Here is an 18,088-nt window from a genome sequence, read left to right on the forward strand (position 1 = left end):
ACAATCCAATGAGCAAGGTCAAAGTCAGGCAATATGGTCAGGGGCAGGTGTGGTGACCCCCGGAGGTGTTGTGTCAGAGGATCGGCCAGTCACTTGCTAGATGGTGGGGTGTGATGCCACTCCGGTGGTGGATGGCCGAGATACAGCCGGGCCTTAGGATGTTATTCCATGATGCCAGTGCCGGTTTGGCACACAGGTGTGATGGCACGCCTGCTTTTATTTTGTAAGACCGGTTGTACCCTTTTCCCCTGTGGACAGTGCCCTGCCGGGTCGCTACGGGGTCCCTTGGGATGATATCACGGTTGGCCTGAGTGGTGTAGTGACCCTCCCAGACTAGCAGAACTGCCACCCACAGAAAAGGGAAGTGTCCCAAGGCTATATTGTACACTGTGTTGGTGTGAGGTGAAGAATCACAAAGTCTTTTTACCACAAATAAGCTTGTTTTTACTTGAGAGATACTTGTATGCAGCAAGTTATACAGCTTTGACTTGACAGTATGCATTTCTCTTGATAAAGCACTTGAAAATACTCTCAATAATACTTGTGGACGAACACTTGACAATCCAACAGCCAGATCTGTAACAGGAAGGTAGTAAAGAGAATAGTCTTGCTGACTGAGTGGTGTGTTGTGATATACAAGAAGCAGAGTAGCAGAGAGGAGGATGTAATGAGAGTCCCAACCCAAGTAGTACTGTGCTCTGCTGGGATGTTGGAGGATGAGGTAGACGAATACTTAGAAGAAGAAGAGAATCCTTGTGCTTGTGTATTGACCTTTGGGTCTTCGCATCACCTTATGCCCTCTAGATTTGGCTGGGGGTGACACAAGGCCCAGACCTTGTTACCTGGGATGAGCGGAATGCTGAGGGATCCCTGCTGACAACCTGCGAGATAGAGTTCCTAGGCTTTGCGCAACTTTGCTCTATCCAGATCAGTTCCTAGCTTACTGCTGTCTGTGGATATTGCCCTGCTCTGTGACACTTCTAGTCCACGGCGTGGGTTGAGGTTATCTCTGACTTGTCCTCTCTTGAAAGGCGTTTAACACTGTATAGTGTTGTGCAGCGTTACTGAGAAGAAAACTGTTAGGGGTGTCCTGTCTGACGTCCTACCCATATGGGGTTCTGACTAAGACTGTTTTAAATGTGTTAATTGTATGGGCTTAAAGCAGTACCACCATGTGTTATCTTCAAAGTATTATTTGGGGAGAACTTTAAAGGAGAAGTCCTACCAAAGTTGCAGGAAGGGGGGGGGGGTGCAGGAACATAATAAAGAAAGTATACTTACCTGTCCAAGTGCCCCCGTCGTGCTACTCTCACCTGCCACTGTCAGACACCGGATGTCATTCTCAACCAGCAGCGGGGTATGTCCTTGCTCCTCCAGCTGCCTCGTCACTTCCTGGCTGAGGGATTGCTTACACGGCCAGTCCACCAGTCCGTGATTGCAGCAGTGTTCTTCCCCAGTCATTGATTGGCTGAGCTGGTAGTCCATCCGCAGTGGACATGACATTGCAGCCGGAGAAGCTGCAGGACACGTGCTGCGGCGGCATAGACATGGGTAAGTATGCTTTCTTTATTGAATTTCCACACCCTCCTGCATACCTGAGACTCCTCCTTTAATTGATGAACATGTTGATTACCTTGAATAGTTGTACCTGACAGCACTAATCATAGTGAATAGGATCATTAACAGTTTCAAGATGCCACTGCTACAGCGCCACTGACACAGACAATGTACTGTATATTCTAATTACCAGCGTGATTTATGGTGCAGCTGGATTTTGTATGCACTTATTATTAGCTGCAGATTTTCGCTCACACACACACACACACACACACACACACACACACACACACACACCTTACTTATGATTTTAAATATTAGAAAAGTTATATCACTTTATTAAAGAAATGTTAAAAAAAATCCCTCTAATACCCCCTTTAAGTCAGATATAAAGAAAGTTTTTTGTTTGTTAGTTTTTTACTCACTTGGCACAAACTGTAACTGGAAACTGGTCACTGTTAAACAAAACATACTTGGGGAACTGGACATCGACTTGAAATTTTGGAAGCACTGAAAAAAAATATAATAGTTATGAGTCAGGAATAAATAAGCAAATACATTTTAGATATTAGACATGAAGAGGTTTCCTCACCATATTCCTCCACAGTGAAGGTGTGAGATGTGTCTTTTAGTTTAATAGAATATTCCCCCAGTGTGGGCTCAGAGGAAAGAGCAAGGGAGAGCTCAGCAAGACCCTGATTGAGATTTACATTTAACCATTGACCAATCCTGTTTTTGCCTGAGTCCTAAAACAAACAAACAAATTCAAAATATACATTATTATTCAATCACACCTAGTATTGTGATTTTTTTTGTATAAAAGTCAAAAAAATCTAAAAACTCACAAATTCAAAAGTTTCTGCTATTAAAATAAGCATTTAGGGGGAGAGTTATTAAGGCTGCGCCCCTGGCGCAGATTCTTGACTTTTTTCCTGGCGTACACCAGCCATAACCCTCGCTTGCCTTATAGACGGGCAGGCAAGGGGCCCGGAGGTGACAGGCCTGCCCCCATGACAGATTTACTATGATTTCTGCCCACTCTCAGGTGTAAATCATAAAACAAATTTACAGAGCTGGATTTACTAAGCCTCTTAGTAATTACGACCAGGACAAAGGTGGCAAGGCTTTATTTTAGACTTGCGTACGCCAGTCTTGATAACTGTAACCCATAATCTTTGTATCATTTCTAGTTTATAATTAATTATCTTTTTATTTTTTTTTACCTGCAGTTCAACCACTGGGATCTAGGGAAAAAAGAACACAATTATTGTTAGAGTTTTCCCAGTTACTTAATGGTAACATTATTTTGTAGTCATCTGAAAAATAAAATATTACTACTAAATTTACTTCTTTAATTGGGTGTATGACAGCCTACTATAAATGTAAACTATGGTGTTAAGGGAGACTACTTCTATATTAGCATTACATAATACATGGTATAAATATTTTTTGCATTTTACATATACTGTTGGTACTGTATATAGAAGTACATCTTTAATCTCAATGTAACAGTTCTATGGCTGTGTTTGTAAATAAGTGACAATTTTATTTGTTCATTTACTTTGCTCCTTCTTTTAGTTTTACATTAGACTTACCTGAGTATTTTCTGGTTTCAAATCTTCATTAAGGGACAGAATTCTGAATTTCACTGTGACAAAAAGAAAAAAAAAAAACGGGAAATTGTTTAAACCATAAAACATAAGCATAAAGAGGTAGTGGGGAACCATGATGCATGTTTGGTTGGCTTGCTTCTACCTGTCACAATTTTGAAACAGTGCGATTACATTCACTTTTAAAATCACAGGAGTCAAACTCTCAAATGACCCAACACCATTGCTACTGTCTATGATACCAAGGACTGAAGGCTCTCTCCCAAGGATCCCGTGTGATTTTTATTCATAGCAGCCAGATAGATGATGTCATGCAAATGGAGGAATACACATTCACCATCTGTTTCAGAATGGCTCTCTAAGATTAGCCATCTTCATAGAATGGAGGTGCTAGTTACTCTACTCCCCACTCTACTCCTTCACAATAAGATATGGCTCCCTTGGACACAATTTGTAGGCCTTTTTACTCAAATTTTCTTATCTCTCTCTGAGCTTAGTGTGTGTGTGTGGGAGGGGCACTCATCTCTAGAGATGAGCAAGTAGTGAAATATTCGACTTTCGAGAATCCGATCCGAATAGGCACCGAGATTTGGAAATCCAAATTTGACCACTTGGAGGTTACCAAGTCCCCCATGAAACCTCCCTAGACAATGCCAACACCTCTGGAATGACACTGGGACATTAGGGGGAGCATGCCTGGGTGCACCCAATACCCCAAAATGACAGTATAATGCCACTCTCCACAGTTGCGAAGGAAAAATATTTGCGATCACTTTACGAACGTTTACAGCAATGTTCACACATTTCGTTTGTATTTCTTGCGCAGCGTTACATACATGATTCCAATGTGCGTCTATAGAGCGTCATGTTATCACGTATCACATGCCCTTAGGTGGCTACTGGAACAGTATGTATCACGTGTCTTTACTAGGCTTCTGGAACAATATGTATAACATGCCCTTAGTGGGATACTGGAACAGTATATATCAGGTGCCCTTAGTGGGATACTGGAACAGTATATATCAGGAGCCCTTAGTGGGCTACTGGAACAGTATATATCAGGTGCCCTTAGTGGGCTACTGGAACAGTATGTATAACGTGCCTTTAGTGGACTATACCAGGGACACTATGAGTCACTCGTACACACAGGGTACTGGAATGAATACACCTGCTGCTGCTATCTATGTCTTAGCACTGAGAAGTGCTTTGGATTCAGAGATGACTTTTTCGCTGGATCTTAGCCCTGAAAAGATTCCTTGGCTAGATTGAAAGCGCATCTGCGGTAGCCAAGTATTTAAGATTCAAGGTCATGTGGTTCAGCCATCCAATGAGAGTAGACGCTTTTCTCGTGATGCGTGCATACTCCAAGGGTCCCTCACAGCCTCCATGCATGGTGATTGGATTAAAAAAAGCACCAACTGCAATTGGAGGGCTTTAGAATGTTTCCCGTGTTTTCGAATACCGCAATATTCGATCGAATACCATCTCAATCGAATCGTATTCGCTCATCTCTACTCATCTCTAATTATCGCCTTATCCATATGTATGTTAACTATACTATATAATCTGTGTCAGGATTGTGCCTTTCATTGATAATTGTTTTCCCTAATTCGCTTCTCTCCCCTATCAATTTTTTAGTTTAGTGTGAACATTACAAGATAACCAATGCACAATATTTAACTATATCTATAAGTTAGTTAAAGTTAGTTAGTTTAGTGGATAATAGTGGATAAAAGAAAAAAAAATATTGAATGTCATCTCACAGTGTTGATCAATCTCAATACTGACCAAAGTGTGCAAATATAAAATTTCCTGGGGATAACACTTTAAACACACTTGCCCGATTAGAATTATCACATCTGTGAACATAATAACTTTTTTTGTTTTTACCAGTTTGTCCGGGTTTGTATACAGGTTTGTCTGTTTGGACTAAAATTTTAGATGTTTCCTTTTTTACTAGAACTTTACTAGTGTTGGTTAAGGATTCCCCTGAACCTTCAATTGAGAGAGTAAGTGTGCCGACGGCTTCATTTTGGTCAGGAACGGGAACCTATGGAAAAAAAAGGCTTGGGTAATAAAATTTAAGAAAGAAAAAGCCAGAAAATTTTTTAAAAAAAGAAGTTCACTTTTTTTTAACCTTCTTTTCAACATTTAAGGGCACATGCATCATGGGCTTTGCATTATTATTTTGCTTATATTGAGTTTTTGTGCACAGCATACGAAATTGAGCTGGATTTATAAAGGCCTTTGCAGTACTTTTAAGCAGTTTGTGCCAGCTTTTTTTTACTTTTTATACTTCGAGAAGTTGTGGTTTCTTGTTAGTTACTTTTTTTTGTAGTTTCGGCACAAATAATTGCACAGTAGTACTCCACTCCTACTCTAGTGTAGTTTTTTAGCCAAGCTGTTTTAGCTGAAAAAAAATGCACAAAAAAATTCTGCAAAATATATCAAGGCACTTGCGCTTAATGATCATTTTAGCGCAACAACCAGAAAACTGTGGACAGCCCATAAAAAGTAAAAAGTTTTTTTTTTTTTAAGTGCAGATGCATCTGCCCCTCAATGTTTATTGGAAGTTTTTTTTTTTTTTTACCAGAGACTGCTCAAACCAAGCAGCGAACTTAGTATATACTATCCAAGACCACAGAATCTATATGTGCTTGTGTACAATTGTAATTAATTAACCCTATGTTCTCTCTTGTTCCTCACATGCTACATGACTTGGGCAGTAAACTGATGAATATCTTCTTATACACAATAGGCCAGCCCTATTATATATTTTATATATAATCTAAGAAATATGCATATTAAATATTGAGCATTTATATATAGAATTCCCCGGAGAAGCGGTGTTCTTGCTGCTATCAGAGACCACCTGTACCTGGAAGTTGAGGCAGGTGAATATGGATTCTTGCTGGAAGTCCTTATCTATGAGTTTGGTGTCCTTGTTATCCAGGTTTAGAGATACTTTGACATTGATTGCTCCTTCAGCTCCCTCCAGTTGTAAACAGACATTCTCAGAATGTTGGGCACGCAGCTCTGATGGGAAGATGGCGGCAAAGTGCCTGGAAAGATGACACGGAAGATAAGAAGTCATTACACAGAGTATAAGGCCATAAGGGACAGCGGGAAGGCTAAAGCTTCACAGCAATGAGCTAAGATTAGCAGCACATTATGGGACAGATTGAAGGGGTTGACCACTTTATAGTAAAATAGTTCAGTGTACTGTATTAGTAAGTGTTCTCATTGTATATACTGACAGCAGCTACCTGTGTACCTCATAGAGCTAAAATTGCACTCCCCTTCTCCAGGTTGGGCTGTCCTGCTCTGTTTTGTTTCTATCTATAAGATGGCTAACATGGAGGAGCATGTGACCATGCCTCGCCCCCTGTGTCTTCCATAGACATATACAGGCTCAGTGGTGGACACTGGTGGGGGGCGGGGCATGGTCACAGGCTCCTCCATGTCGGCCATTTTATGGACAGAAACACAACAGAGCAGGGCAGCACAGCCTGGAGCAGAGGAGTCTGATTTTAGCTCTAGGAGTTACACAGGGAGCTGCTGTCAGTATATACAGTGAGTACAGTTACTAATACTGTACACTGAATTGTTTTACTATAAAGTGGCCAACCCCTTTAACTATTGCAAAAATTCTGGTATTCTGACCCAAATTTGCTTAAAAAACTGTGATGAGTGAACCTGCTGAATGTTCAGGGTCGTCCTTACCAGAATGCTTGACAGAAAGGCTGCCTGGAGAGGTTGGATGTAGCCCTAGAGTCCTGGAAAACAGGGATACAGTAATCGGCTAGGTTCACACTATGTGAAAATGTCAACTGTCTTTCATACTAACAGCTATCATTGCGCAAATAACATTTGTTATTTTTAAAATAATGGACGTTATTTGCACATTGACAGACGCTGTTATAAAAAGCAGATGCCATTTTTACACAGTGTAAACCTAGTCATAGGATGTAGCCATGTTTTCCTGGATACTTGCCTTTGGTATTTCCCTGGTTATATTGTCAGATATGAGTTGGATATTGACTAAAGGTACCACTTAATATGGTGGTTTTGGTGGTCTCCATACAGGAGCCATCCCTTTACCAGGTCCTTCTGTGGTGGTTCCAATCTATGGCCATCCAGTCACTTGCCAGATGGTGCTATGTTGCTGTATGACTCCACTATGGTAGTGGTTGTTTGAGATACAGCTCAGCCAGATGGTAGGTTGTCGTGACGCCAGTGCCAGTGCGGCACACAGGTATGGAGGCACACCTGCTTTTATTTTAAGGTGGCTGGCTATATCTTTTCCCCTGTGGTCAGTGACCTGCTGGGCTGCCAGGGGGTCCTTTGGGTACTTATCACGGAGGTCTGGAGTGGAGGTGTGACCCACCCGGACTATCGTTACTGCCACCCACAGAAAGGGGAGATTACCCAAGGATAGAGTAGTGACTGTGTAGGTGCCGGAACAATAATCACTGAGTCCTGTTATCATAAATAAAATCTTCTTTATTGTGAGAATACTTTGTACGGAAGCTAATAGTAGACTGCAGACGTGACAGAACAGAATCTGCGTGAAGAGCCTTTTGAGTAGAGGAGCTGAGCTGACTTGGCTGTGTGCTGAGAAGTAGAGTGAGCTTAGAGTAGTAGAGAGGAGTTTGTGCTGCAGGTTCAGAGTAGTGGAGAGGAGTTTGTGCTGAGAGTCCCAACCCAGGGTAGTAGTGTACTCTTTTGGAACTTTAGAAGAAGAAGAAGTTGAATACTGAAGAATACTTGAAGATAAAAGCATACTTGTGCCCATGTTGCGACCTTTGTTGTAGCTGTATCACCTGTTGCCCTACAGTGTCGGTTTAGACATCCTATTAGGGTGACACAAGCCCCAGACCTTGTTATCTTAGTTGAGCAAGGTGGTCTAATTACCTGCGCTGCGAGATAGAGTACATAGGCTTGAAGCTTGTAGATGTTCATGGCATGGGTTGGGGTGATCTCTGACTTGTCTTCTCCTGAGAGGCTTAACACTGCATGGCTGGAATAAGTGTTGCTTTGGAGAAGAAAAGAGTTGCAGTGCTTCTCATACGTCCGTAAACTACCACACTCCTGACTAGACTACACTGGACTCACTGGAGGGGGACCTGGCAAAGCCAGGGCCCAGCTGGTCAACAACAGGGACCGTCTTGTTTTGCGTCCTCTCTCCACCAAGACTTGGGTAAGACTCACTAAGTGTGGGTGTGTACTTCCTCTCCCCATGTGACAACTTCCTACAGGAGGTGTAATGTCCCCTGTGGTGGAGAAGAAAGTGCAGAGAAAAGAAAGAGAATAGAGATAGGTGAAGAAGAGAAGAGAGCACTTATTGATGCGCAGATTACAAAAAACATTAACCCCTTGTTCTCTACAGCTGTGCAATATTCAAGTGCATATACAAATAATAGTGACATCTAGTGGTAAAATTTAAGTATCACTTCATTACCATGTAAACTTGGAGTACAGGCTTTTGGGAGGGGTGTAGAGACCAATAATACCCATGGTGGGACACCACACTTTCCTGAAGGGATACTGTATCTGGCTAGTCCCGTGTTTTGAGTCTCGTAACTGAGGATCCGAGGACCTTTTATGCATATTGATGTTTCACAGGGGACAATGCATCTAGAATTGCACTGGATTGATCTTTTTAACCAGCAGCCGACAATGTCTTCTTTGGATGGTCTCACTGAGATCAGTGAACTGTTTGCCATAGTGCACAAATGTTGTTGGGCTGTACAGCCGTAATGCACTACCATGAAATTTCAACATACAATATAGGAAGACTATGGAATCAGGAAACACAGGAAAAACATCTGCAAAGTAGAATGTTGGAAATCACCTGACTAAAGGTGCTATTACACGAAGCGATTATCAGCTGTATTTTGATGATTATCAGCCATTATGGGCGATAATCGCTATGTGTAATAGAAGGCAATGATCAGCCAACATGATTGATGTCAGCTGATTGTTGTTTTTCAACATGTTGAAACATCAACAATCTAGATCTCAGCGATCTGCTGCCGTCAGTTCTTAGACTGCCACCATATCCTATTGCCTACCCAGACGATCTAATAAATACCTTTTACACTCATAAACCTCAATTTTTGGTGACTGCACAATAGATTGCAGCTTGTTTTATACTTTTTATTTTAAGTTTTGGGCAAGTTTATTACATTTTTGTCGTGCATTCCACGTCATATCAAATAAAAACATTTGTAAGCTAAAATCTAGGTCTATGTCATAAATATAACTTAAAAAAAACATCTAGGTCTATGTACACAGTGTAATCATAAGGGGCTACACAATGGCTTTAAACATGTAACAGCAAGTCTTTTCCAAGCAAATATTTTAAAGTCACAATTAAGTAACCTAGTGATATCACACACATGGTAAAAGAAATCCCAATGCAGGATGAGCTTTTTCTTCGAAGAATTTTTCTTTGCGGAATGAACAACATTCCATGGATTCCATCCACACAGTAGTATAGTACAATATAATAAATTCTATGCAATAAATTTCATGATAAAACAAAACTACTGTACTTACAGCTTTGCTTCTAATGCCCCCAAGATTTGCAATGTGAACAACCCCACACAGAAGACCCAGTGCCCCATCGTGCCAGTGTAAAGGGCAGTGACTTCTGTGTTGCTTTTTCAGTATTTTATATTATCTCTACACCCCCAGGCAGTCTTGCAATTGTATGCACACTCTGGACATTGAACAGAAATCTAGCACATCAAATATTTGTTAAGCATTGACTGGTCAGCTACAGGCTACGAAGAGATTTTACAAACAGGAAAAAACTTTTTGGGCCTTCTGTGAGCTGTTTAACCCCATAAAGACTCACATCACAATACAATGGAATGCAGTCCTGACATCTCTTTCCTATACAATGAATACGATCATTTCACGCTCAAAAGCGCTACGTCACAGCCAGCGCTTTTGAGCGTAAAACGATCGTTGCCTACATTTTATCGTTTGTATTGTCTCAAGTGATTATGACCTAATAAAGAGAGTGGATTTGCAAGCAAGTGCCGCATTGCCCTATTCCTTATGGATCTCTAAATTCTGATCAGACTCCTTAAACCAGTGATTCCTAGTCAAGGTGACGTGGCAATCTACAGCAGCACTCGAGCCTACAAAAAAAAATTGTAACTTGAACTACATATTGCATGCTATCAGGTTTCTAGGACCAGGCAGGCCAGGCGACCACATGGGTCACTCACAGCTAGGGGGCGCCAGACAGCACCCGGCCCAAGCGCAGTCACTGCATCATCAGCGTCCGAACCCCCCCCCAATGGACCGCCGACCGCGGACCCCAGTAAAAAATAAGTTTGGTATCACCAGGTCTTAAATGACCTAATGACCCATGCTATAACATTTTATCATTACTTATACAGCATGGTGAACGCTGTAAAAAAGATGTTGCCAGGTTGCCTCAGAATTAAAAAAAAGTAATAAAAAAAGTATTATCTAATTAAAAAAATGTTAATGCTGAATAGCATAAATTTACTTTACACTAAAAATGATAAAATAAAATTTTTCGATTATCCCCTCCCCCCATGGCGTAAGAGACAAGCTGTTCTGTGACCAGGCCGGGCCACAGAACGGCCGGTGTCAGAGAAGATCATCCTGGCTGGTACTGCAGTACCGGCTGGATGATCTTCACTTCTGCAGAATTCGGATGCGGGCGCACACATCCGAATTCAGCGATGCTCACAATGGAGTGTGCGACCGGAGCCGCACACTCCATTGTGTGCACTGACATGCCTTAAATATTCATTAAATAGCTGCCGCCGAAAACGGACATGTCAGTTTTTTGTGTGGCCGATAGAGATCCCGGCCGGAGCGTATACTATGTGTATACACCCTGGCTGGGATTCTCTCTAGCTGCAGCACAATGTAAGTTAAGTATTAATCATGGCTGTGTTGTAAACATGGCCTTAATCAATAAGTTACATGAATTTAAAATGAAGTTCTTTTTCCACAAAAAGTTATGACTTTTGGAAGGAGACTTCTTATACCTATCTTTGTTGGAAAATTAATGGGACTGATTTCTTTTTTATGACTACAATGTCTACTGCATCATCTAGCAAAAGACCAAGACTTCTTTGTATGATCAGGTATTAGTCACTGTCAACAAATTGATTGTATTGACAGATCTAAGGCTCATCGCTCAACGCTCTGTAGAAGGTCAGGACATATTTCAAAATATCAGCCCTGTAGTGAAGAAACTAAGGCAAATAATGCTACAAAGTTTAATAGTTTATTGATTACACAATCTTAGATTTTGCAAACAGAACAATGAAAAGCAAAAACTCTTCAAAGTAGATGTGTCAGGTCTCATCTTTGGAGTAGCACATGGTAGAGGGGTAGTTGCTAAAGTGTAAGACGTATAGGGGGAGACTTACCAAACTGCTGTAAAGTAGAATTGACCCAATTGCCCTAGCAACCAATCAGATTCCACTTTTCATTTTGCAAGGAATCTGTCAAAAACGAAAAGTGGAATCTGATTGGTTGCTAGGGGAAACTAAACTCCTCCCCACCCTCTTCATCATTAGGAATGCTCCAGGCAGATTGCCTCATATTCCCCACCTGTGGTAGGGGCTGGATCGTTATGGATCTGTGCAATGTTCAGCATGGAGAAAAAGTTTCAGTGGCATTCTTAATGATGAAGAAGGTGGGGAGGAGGGACGGAGGGGTGGTGCAAACTTAGGCCACATGCATAGATCAGTATATGCAATCTAATGATTGCATATTTTACAGTGATAAAAGTGTTGTTTTTTTTTAAGTGTAATAAAAAAGTTTTTAAAAGTATTAGAAAAACCCTTATAAACCCCCTCCCAATAAAAGTTTAAAAGATCCCCTTGCCCATTATAAAAATATAAATATAAATAAATAAACATATTACATATCATTGCGTGCGGAATCCAGAATTCTCTCCACTTCGTACTCCAGCTCTCCTTGAACGACCAAGGGAGCAGGGAGGACAGATGGCAACACTGGATTAACATATTTCTTTAACAGTGATTTATGGAAAACATCATGGATCTTCATACTCTTCGGCAATTGCAACTTAAAAAAACTGGATTAATGACCTTTAGAATTACATAGGGACCGATGAATTTTGGCGACAGTGTACCAGATGGGGTTCTCAATTTCAAATTTCTGGTCGAGAGCCATACCTTATCCCCCACCTTGTATTCTGGGCCAGATATGCGTCTTTTATCAGATTGTCTTTTAGAACATTCTTGGGCTTTAACCAGGTTCTGCAGAGCCTGGGCCCAGACTGTGCACAGTCTTTTGTAGGTCTTTTCAGCGGATGGGTTAATTGACTCGGCAGCATGAACGGAAGAGTACCTAGGGTTAAACCCGAAATTGCAAAAGAAAGGCGACATTTCGAGAGACTGATTTTCACGATTATTTAGTGCAAACTCAGCTAAAGGTAAATATTCCTTCCATTTGTCCTGAGAACCTGCAACAAAACATCTTAAAAACTGTTCTAATGACTGTTTTACTCTCTCAGTTTGCCCATTAGACTGAGGATGGAAAGCTGAGGAAAAAGACAAGGATATACCCAGACAACCACAGAATTCTCTCCAGAATTTTGATACAAACTGTACTCCCCTATCAGAAACAATGTTTTCGGGAACCTCATGCAGGCGGAGAACATGATTAATAAATAGAGAAGCCAAGCTACGTGCAGTAGGGAGTTTAGTAAGAGGGATTAGATGACACATTTTAGAGAATCTATCGATGACCACCCAAATTACTGTTTTACCCTTGGAGACTGGTAGATCAGTTATGAAATCCATAGAGATATGGGTCCAGGGTTTGGTAGGTACTGGCAAACGTTGAAGAAGTCCCTCCAGGAATCTACGAGACACCTTCGACCTAGCACAGACCTTGCATGCATCCACAAAATTTTGTATCTCTGGCCAAAGATGGCCACCAATAATGACGAGCTAAAAGATATCTAGTTCCAGCGATGCCTGGATAACCTGCTAGTACAGAGCAGTGAGTCTCTTCAAGAACTCTAAGATGAAGATTCGGAGGAACGAAGAGTTTGATTTCTGGGGTGTTTCTAGGGGCCATGGCTTGCGAGTCTATCACTTGAGCAGCCAGATCGGGCTGTAAAATAGCTACCACCACCCCAGGGGATAAAATAGTTTCAGGGTCCTCTGTGGGAGTACTACTGATGTCAAAACTATGTGATAAAGCGTCTGCTCTTACATTCTTGGAGCCAGGTCTGAAGGTTACCTCAAAATCAAATCGTGTGAAAAAGAGTGCCTATCTGGCCTGCCGAGGGGTAAGACGTTTAGCTTTATCTAGATAAACAAGATTCTAGTGATCAGTCACTACCTTAATCTTGTGCTTAGCCCCTTCTAAAAAATGCCTCCATTCGTCAAAGGCCCATTTTATGGCAAGAAGTTCTCTATTGCCTATGTCATAGTTACAGGACTCAGGAGGCGGGTAAGCCACTAATAAATCTTTTAACTGATCAGAGAGACCTTCACGGAATTGGTAACGTAGGGCAGAGTCATTCCAACCGGATGGGATATACCACTGGCGAAATTCTGCACAATAGTCCTCCACTGGTCTCTTTCCCTGTTGTAGCGAGGTCAATTGGCGCTCGGCCACTGCAGTCCTGTCAGGGTCGTCATATAGCAAACCAAGAGCTGAAAAAAAAAAATCAACAGAACTTAGCTCAATGGCGTTGGGAGGTAGGGAAAATGCCCATTCTTGTGGTGGTCCTTGCAGAAGGGACATGATAATTCCCACCTTTTGGTTCTCGTCCCCAGAGGAGCGTGGACGTAACTGAAAAAATAATTTACATCCCTCCCTGAAGGTCCAAAATCCTTTCTATCCCCCTTAAACTTTTCCGGGAGTTGTACAGGTGGTTCGGGCGGAGAAGGGGTCGTCATAGTCACTTGACGGGGAGCAGCTTCCAGTTCCTGGACACGTTCAGCAAGTCCTTGGCTTGCTCACTGTGCTTGCTGACAAATGGTTGGAAATAAGTGGAGTTTAAAAAAGGAGTTAAAAGAAGGAGTTTCAAGTTCTGGTAAGTGCTGAATCTCTTTCTTTTTCACTGTTTTTGTTGCACTGAGGATGATGGCTAGCGAGATGGAAGGATTCATTCAGTGCGCAGTCTGCCGCATGTACGCACAACTGGAGCAGAAGTTCCACGGTGAGTACCGCTGTGACAGATGTGAGCATGTTGCCCATCTAGAAGCTCGAGTTAGAGATCTGGAGAAGCATATTGCAACACTGAGGGAACTTGGCCACCTTGAGAGGGAACTTCGGCTCACTGAGCAGGAAGTTAGTGGGTTAGAGATGGAGGGTGGTGATATAGATCAGGAGGCCCAAGTAAGTAGCTGGGTTAATGTAGTTAGAGGGACCAGTAAGGGATCCAAGAAAAGGAAGGCCACTTCTACTATATGCCCAAGCAAAATTGCCAAGTTAGGTGATGATGCAAGGGCATCCGTGTCAGAAATGGCAGCTCTAGTGGAACCTGTTCTCCCTAACAGCCGGGGAAACAGTCCAACTAGTAGTGGGCGGGATGGTATTGTAGGTAGGCCTAGACAGTTAGTGGTTGTAGGGGATTCTATAATCAGGAAGACTGATAGAATAATTTGTCGCCAAGACCGCCTCAACCGAATGGTTTGCTGTCTCCCTGGTGCCAGGGTTCGGCATGTGGTGGAAAGGGTGGATAAATTACTTAGGGGGGCTGGGGATGACCCAGCTGTCGTGGTCCATGTGGGAACCAATGACAGGATACAAGGTAGGTGGAGGTCTATTAAAAATAATTTTAGAGAACTAGGTGCTAAGTTGAAGGGAAGGACCTCCAAGGTGGTATTCTCTGGAATACTGCCTGTGCCATGCGCATCTCAGGAAAGACAGCGGGAGCTTAGGGAGTTAAATGCATGGCTCAAGTCATGGTGTAGAGGAGAAGGGTTTGGGTTTTTAGAGCACTGGGCTGACTTTTCATTGGGGTACAATCTGTTTTCCGCAGATAATTTGCACCTTAATGGAAGGGGGTCCGCTGTGCTGGGGGAGAGAATCCTAGAAGGGGTGGAGGGGTTTTTAAACTAGGGATGTGGAGGGAGGACAATGTAGTATGTAATGTAGTGGCAGATAGGTTAGAGAGGGGACAGAACATTGAGGAGGGAGGAGAAGGGTCCTGTGGGGGGAGGATAAGAGCAGTGCATAGGGAGATCCATATGTTGCGGATGAACAGTGAGGATGATTGTAGCCACAGCACAGTAATAAATCCCATTTCTTATAATGAAGCGGTTAAACTCGATGGTAATATAAAGTGTATGGTTACTAATGCCAGAAGTCTAGCCAGCAAGATGGGGGAGCTGGAGGCCTTGGTTCTGGAGGAGTCCATTGATGTTGTTGGTGTAACTGAGATATGGCTGGACTCCTCACATGACTGGGCTGTCAATATTCAGGGATTTACGTTGTTCAGAAGGGACCGGGTGGGCAGAAGGGGAGGAGGAGTATGTCTGTATGTCAGAAATGATATTAAAGTGAGTGTAAAAGATGCAATAGTGGGTGATGACTGTGATGATGTGGAAGCATTATGGGTAGAACTACAGAAGGAGGTAAAGAGTGAAAAAATTATTCTTGGTGTAATATATAGACCCCCCAACATTACTGAGGAGGTAGATGGCCAGTTGAATAGACAAATAGAGCGGGCTGCCCGGGAGGGAACAGTAGTGATAATGGGGGACTTCAACTACCCAGATATAGATTGGGGTCACGGTTCAGCTAAAACCACAAAGGGGAGGGAATTTCTTAACCTCCTGCAGGATAATTTTCTGGGCCAGTTTGTGGAGGAGCCAACTAGAAGTGATGCCTTGTTGGATCTGGTTATTTCTAACAACGCTGAGCTGGTTGGGGATGTCACTGTCCATGAACACCTGGGTAATAGTGACCACAATATAGTGACTTTTAGCTTAAAGTGTAGAAAAGAAAAACATGTTGGGAGGGCAAAAACTCTTAATTTTAAAAGGGCCAATTTTCCTGGGTTAAGGGCAGAACTTCAGGGCACAGACTGGGAGCGGCTGCTGTCACATACGGATACAGCTAATAAATGGAAATCTTCAAATCCACATTAAATAACTGTACTGCCAAATATATTCCTATGGGTAACAAATATAAACGGTTAAAATCCAATCCCACATGGCTTACAACCGAGGTTAGAAGGGCTATAAATGAGAAAAAGGGGCATTCAAAAAATATAAATCAGAGGGGTCAGCTGTAGCATTTAAACATTACAAAGAAGTCAACAAAACCTGTAAAAATGTAATAAAAGCAGCAAAAATTCATAATGAAAGGCGGGTAGCTATAGAAAGCAAAAGAAACCCCCAAAAATTCTTCAAATATATTAATGCAAAAAAACCAAGGTCAGAGCATGTAGGACCCCTAAATAATGGTGACGGGGAATTAATAACTGGGGATCAGGAGAAAGCTGAGTTACTTAATGGGTTCTTCAGTTCTGTATATACAAAAGAGGATGGAGCTGTGGTGGGTGGGGCCAGTACTGAGGTGGGTGGGGCCAGTGCTGCTAACACATGTAATGTACTGAACTGGTTTACTATAGATATGGTCCAAGATAAATTAAACAAACTCAATGTAACCAAAGCTCCAGGGCCTGATGGATTACACCCCAGAGTTCTTAGGGAACTCAGTTCTGTAATTTTTCTACCCTTGTATGAAATATTCTGTGATTCTTTGCTTACTGGTATTGTGCCGAGGGACTGGCGTAAGGCAAATGTAATACCGATCTTCAAAAAGGGCTCTCGAACTTCCCCAGGTAACTATAGACCGGTAAGCTTAACGTCCATTGTGGGGAAACTATTTGAGGGGCTTATAAGGGACTACATCCAGGAATATGTAGTGGCTAATAGTATTATAAGTGATAACCAGCATGGTTTTACTAAGGACAGAAGCTGTCAAACCAACCTAATATGTTTCTATGAAGAGGTAAGTAGAAGCCTGGATGGCGGCGCGGCTGTGGATATAGTGTACCTGGATTTTGCAAAAGCGTTTGACACAGTTCCTCATGGACGTCTGATGGGTAAGTTAAAGTCTATCGGTTTGGAAAATTTAATGTGTAACTGGATTGAAAACTGGCTTAATAATCGTACCCAGAGAGTGGTGGTCAATGATTCCTACTCCGAATCGTCCCCGGTAATAAGTGGTGTACCCCAAGGGTCAGTACTGGGCCCTCTTCTGTTTAACTTGTTTATTAATGATATTGAGAATGGAATTAACAGCAATGTTTCTATCTTTGCAGATGACACCAAGCTTTGTAGTACAGTACAGTCTATGGAGGATGTGCAGATGTTACAGGATGACTTAGACACACTGAGTGTTTGGGCGTCCACTTGGCAAATGAGGTTCAATGTGGATAAATGTAAAGTTATGCACCTGGGTACTAATAACCCACATGCATCATATGTCCTGGGGGGAGTTACTCTGGGAGAGTCGCTGATGGAGAAGGATCTGGGTGTACTTGTAGATAATAGACTACAGAACAGCACACAATGTCAGGCAGCTGCTTCTAAGGCCAGCAGGATATTGTCATGCATTAAAACAGGCATGGACTCTCGGGACAGGGATATAATATTACCGCTTTATAAAGCTTTGGTGCGGCCCCATCTGGAGTATGCTGTCCAGTTTTGGAACCAGATTCATAAAAACGATGTTCTAGAGCTGGAGAGGGTACAAAGACGGGCAACTAAACTAATAAGGGTAATGGAGCATCTTAGTTATGAGGAGAGATTAAAAGAATTAGATTTGTTTAGTCTGGAGAAGAGACGTTTAAGGGGAGATATGATTAACTTATTTAAATATATAAATGGCCCCTACAAGAGATATGGGGAAAAGATGTTCCA

At 42.2% G+C, this 18,088-nt stretch overlaps 1 protein-coding gene across 1 annotated transcript in view; it reads right to left on the minus strand.

Annotated features, from left to right (window-relative positions):
• The window catches only part of LOC138799210 (alpha-2-macroglobulin-like), a 65,836-nt gene extending 56,001 nt beyond the window's left edge, over positions 1 to 9,835 (minus strand). The window contains exons 1-7 of the mRNA XM_069980096.1: positions 9,729 to 9,835; positions 6,046 to 6,229; positions 5,058 to 5,217; positions 3,153 to 3,205; positions 2,781 to 2,801; positions 2,150 to 2,303; positions 1,983 to 2,067 (exon numbers count right to left, since the gene is read on the minus strand). Of these exons, the coding sequence (XP_069836197.1) occupies positions 1,983 to 2,067; positions 2,150 to 2,303; positions 2,781 to 2,801; positions 3,153 to 3,205; positions 5,058 to 5,217; positions 6,046 to 6,229; positions 9,729 to 9,796 (725 nt within the window). The 5' untranslated portion in view covers positions 9,797 to 9,835. The remainder of the gene's footprint in view (positions 1 to 1,982; positions 2,068 to 2,149; positions 2,304 to 2,780; positions 2,802 to 3,152; positions 3,206 to 5,057; positions 5,218 to 6,045; positions 6,230 to 9,728) is intronic.
• Between the last annotated feature and the right edge of the window lie 8,253 nt (positions 9,836 to 18,088).

Source organism: Dendropsophus ebraccatus, chromosome 8 (genome assembly GCF_027789765.1).
Source record: "Dendropsophus ebraccatus isolate aDenEbr1 chromosome 8, aDenEbr1.pat, whole genome shotgun sequence".
NCBI classification, from domain to species: Eukaryota; Metazoa; Chordata; class Amphibia; order Anura; family Hylidae; genus Dendropsophus; species Dendropsophus ebraccatus.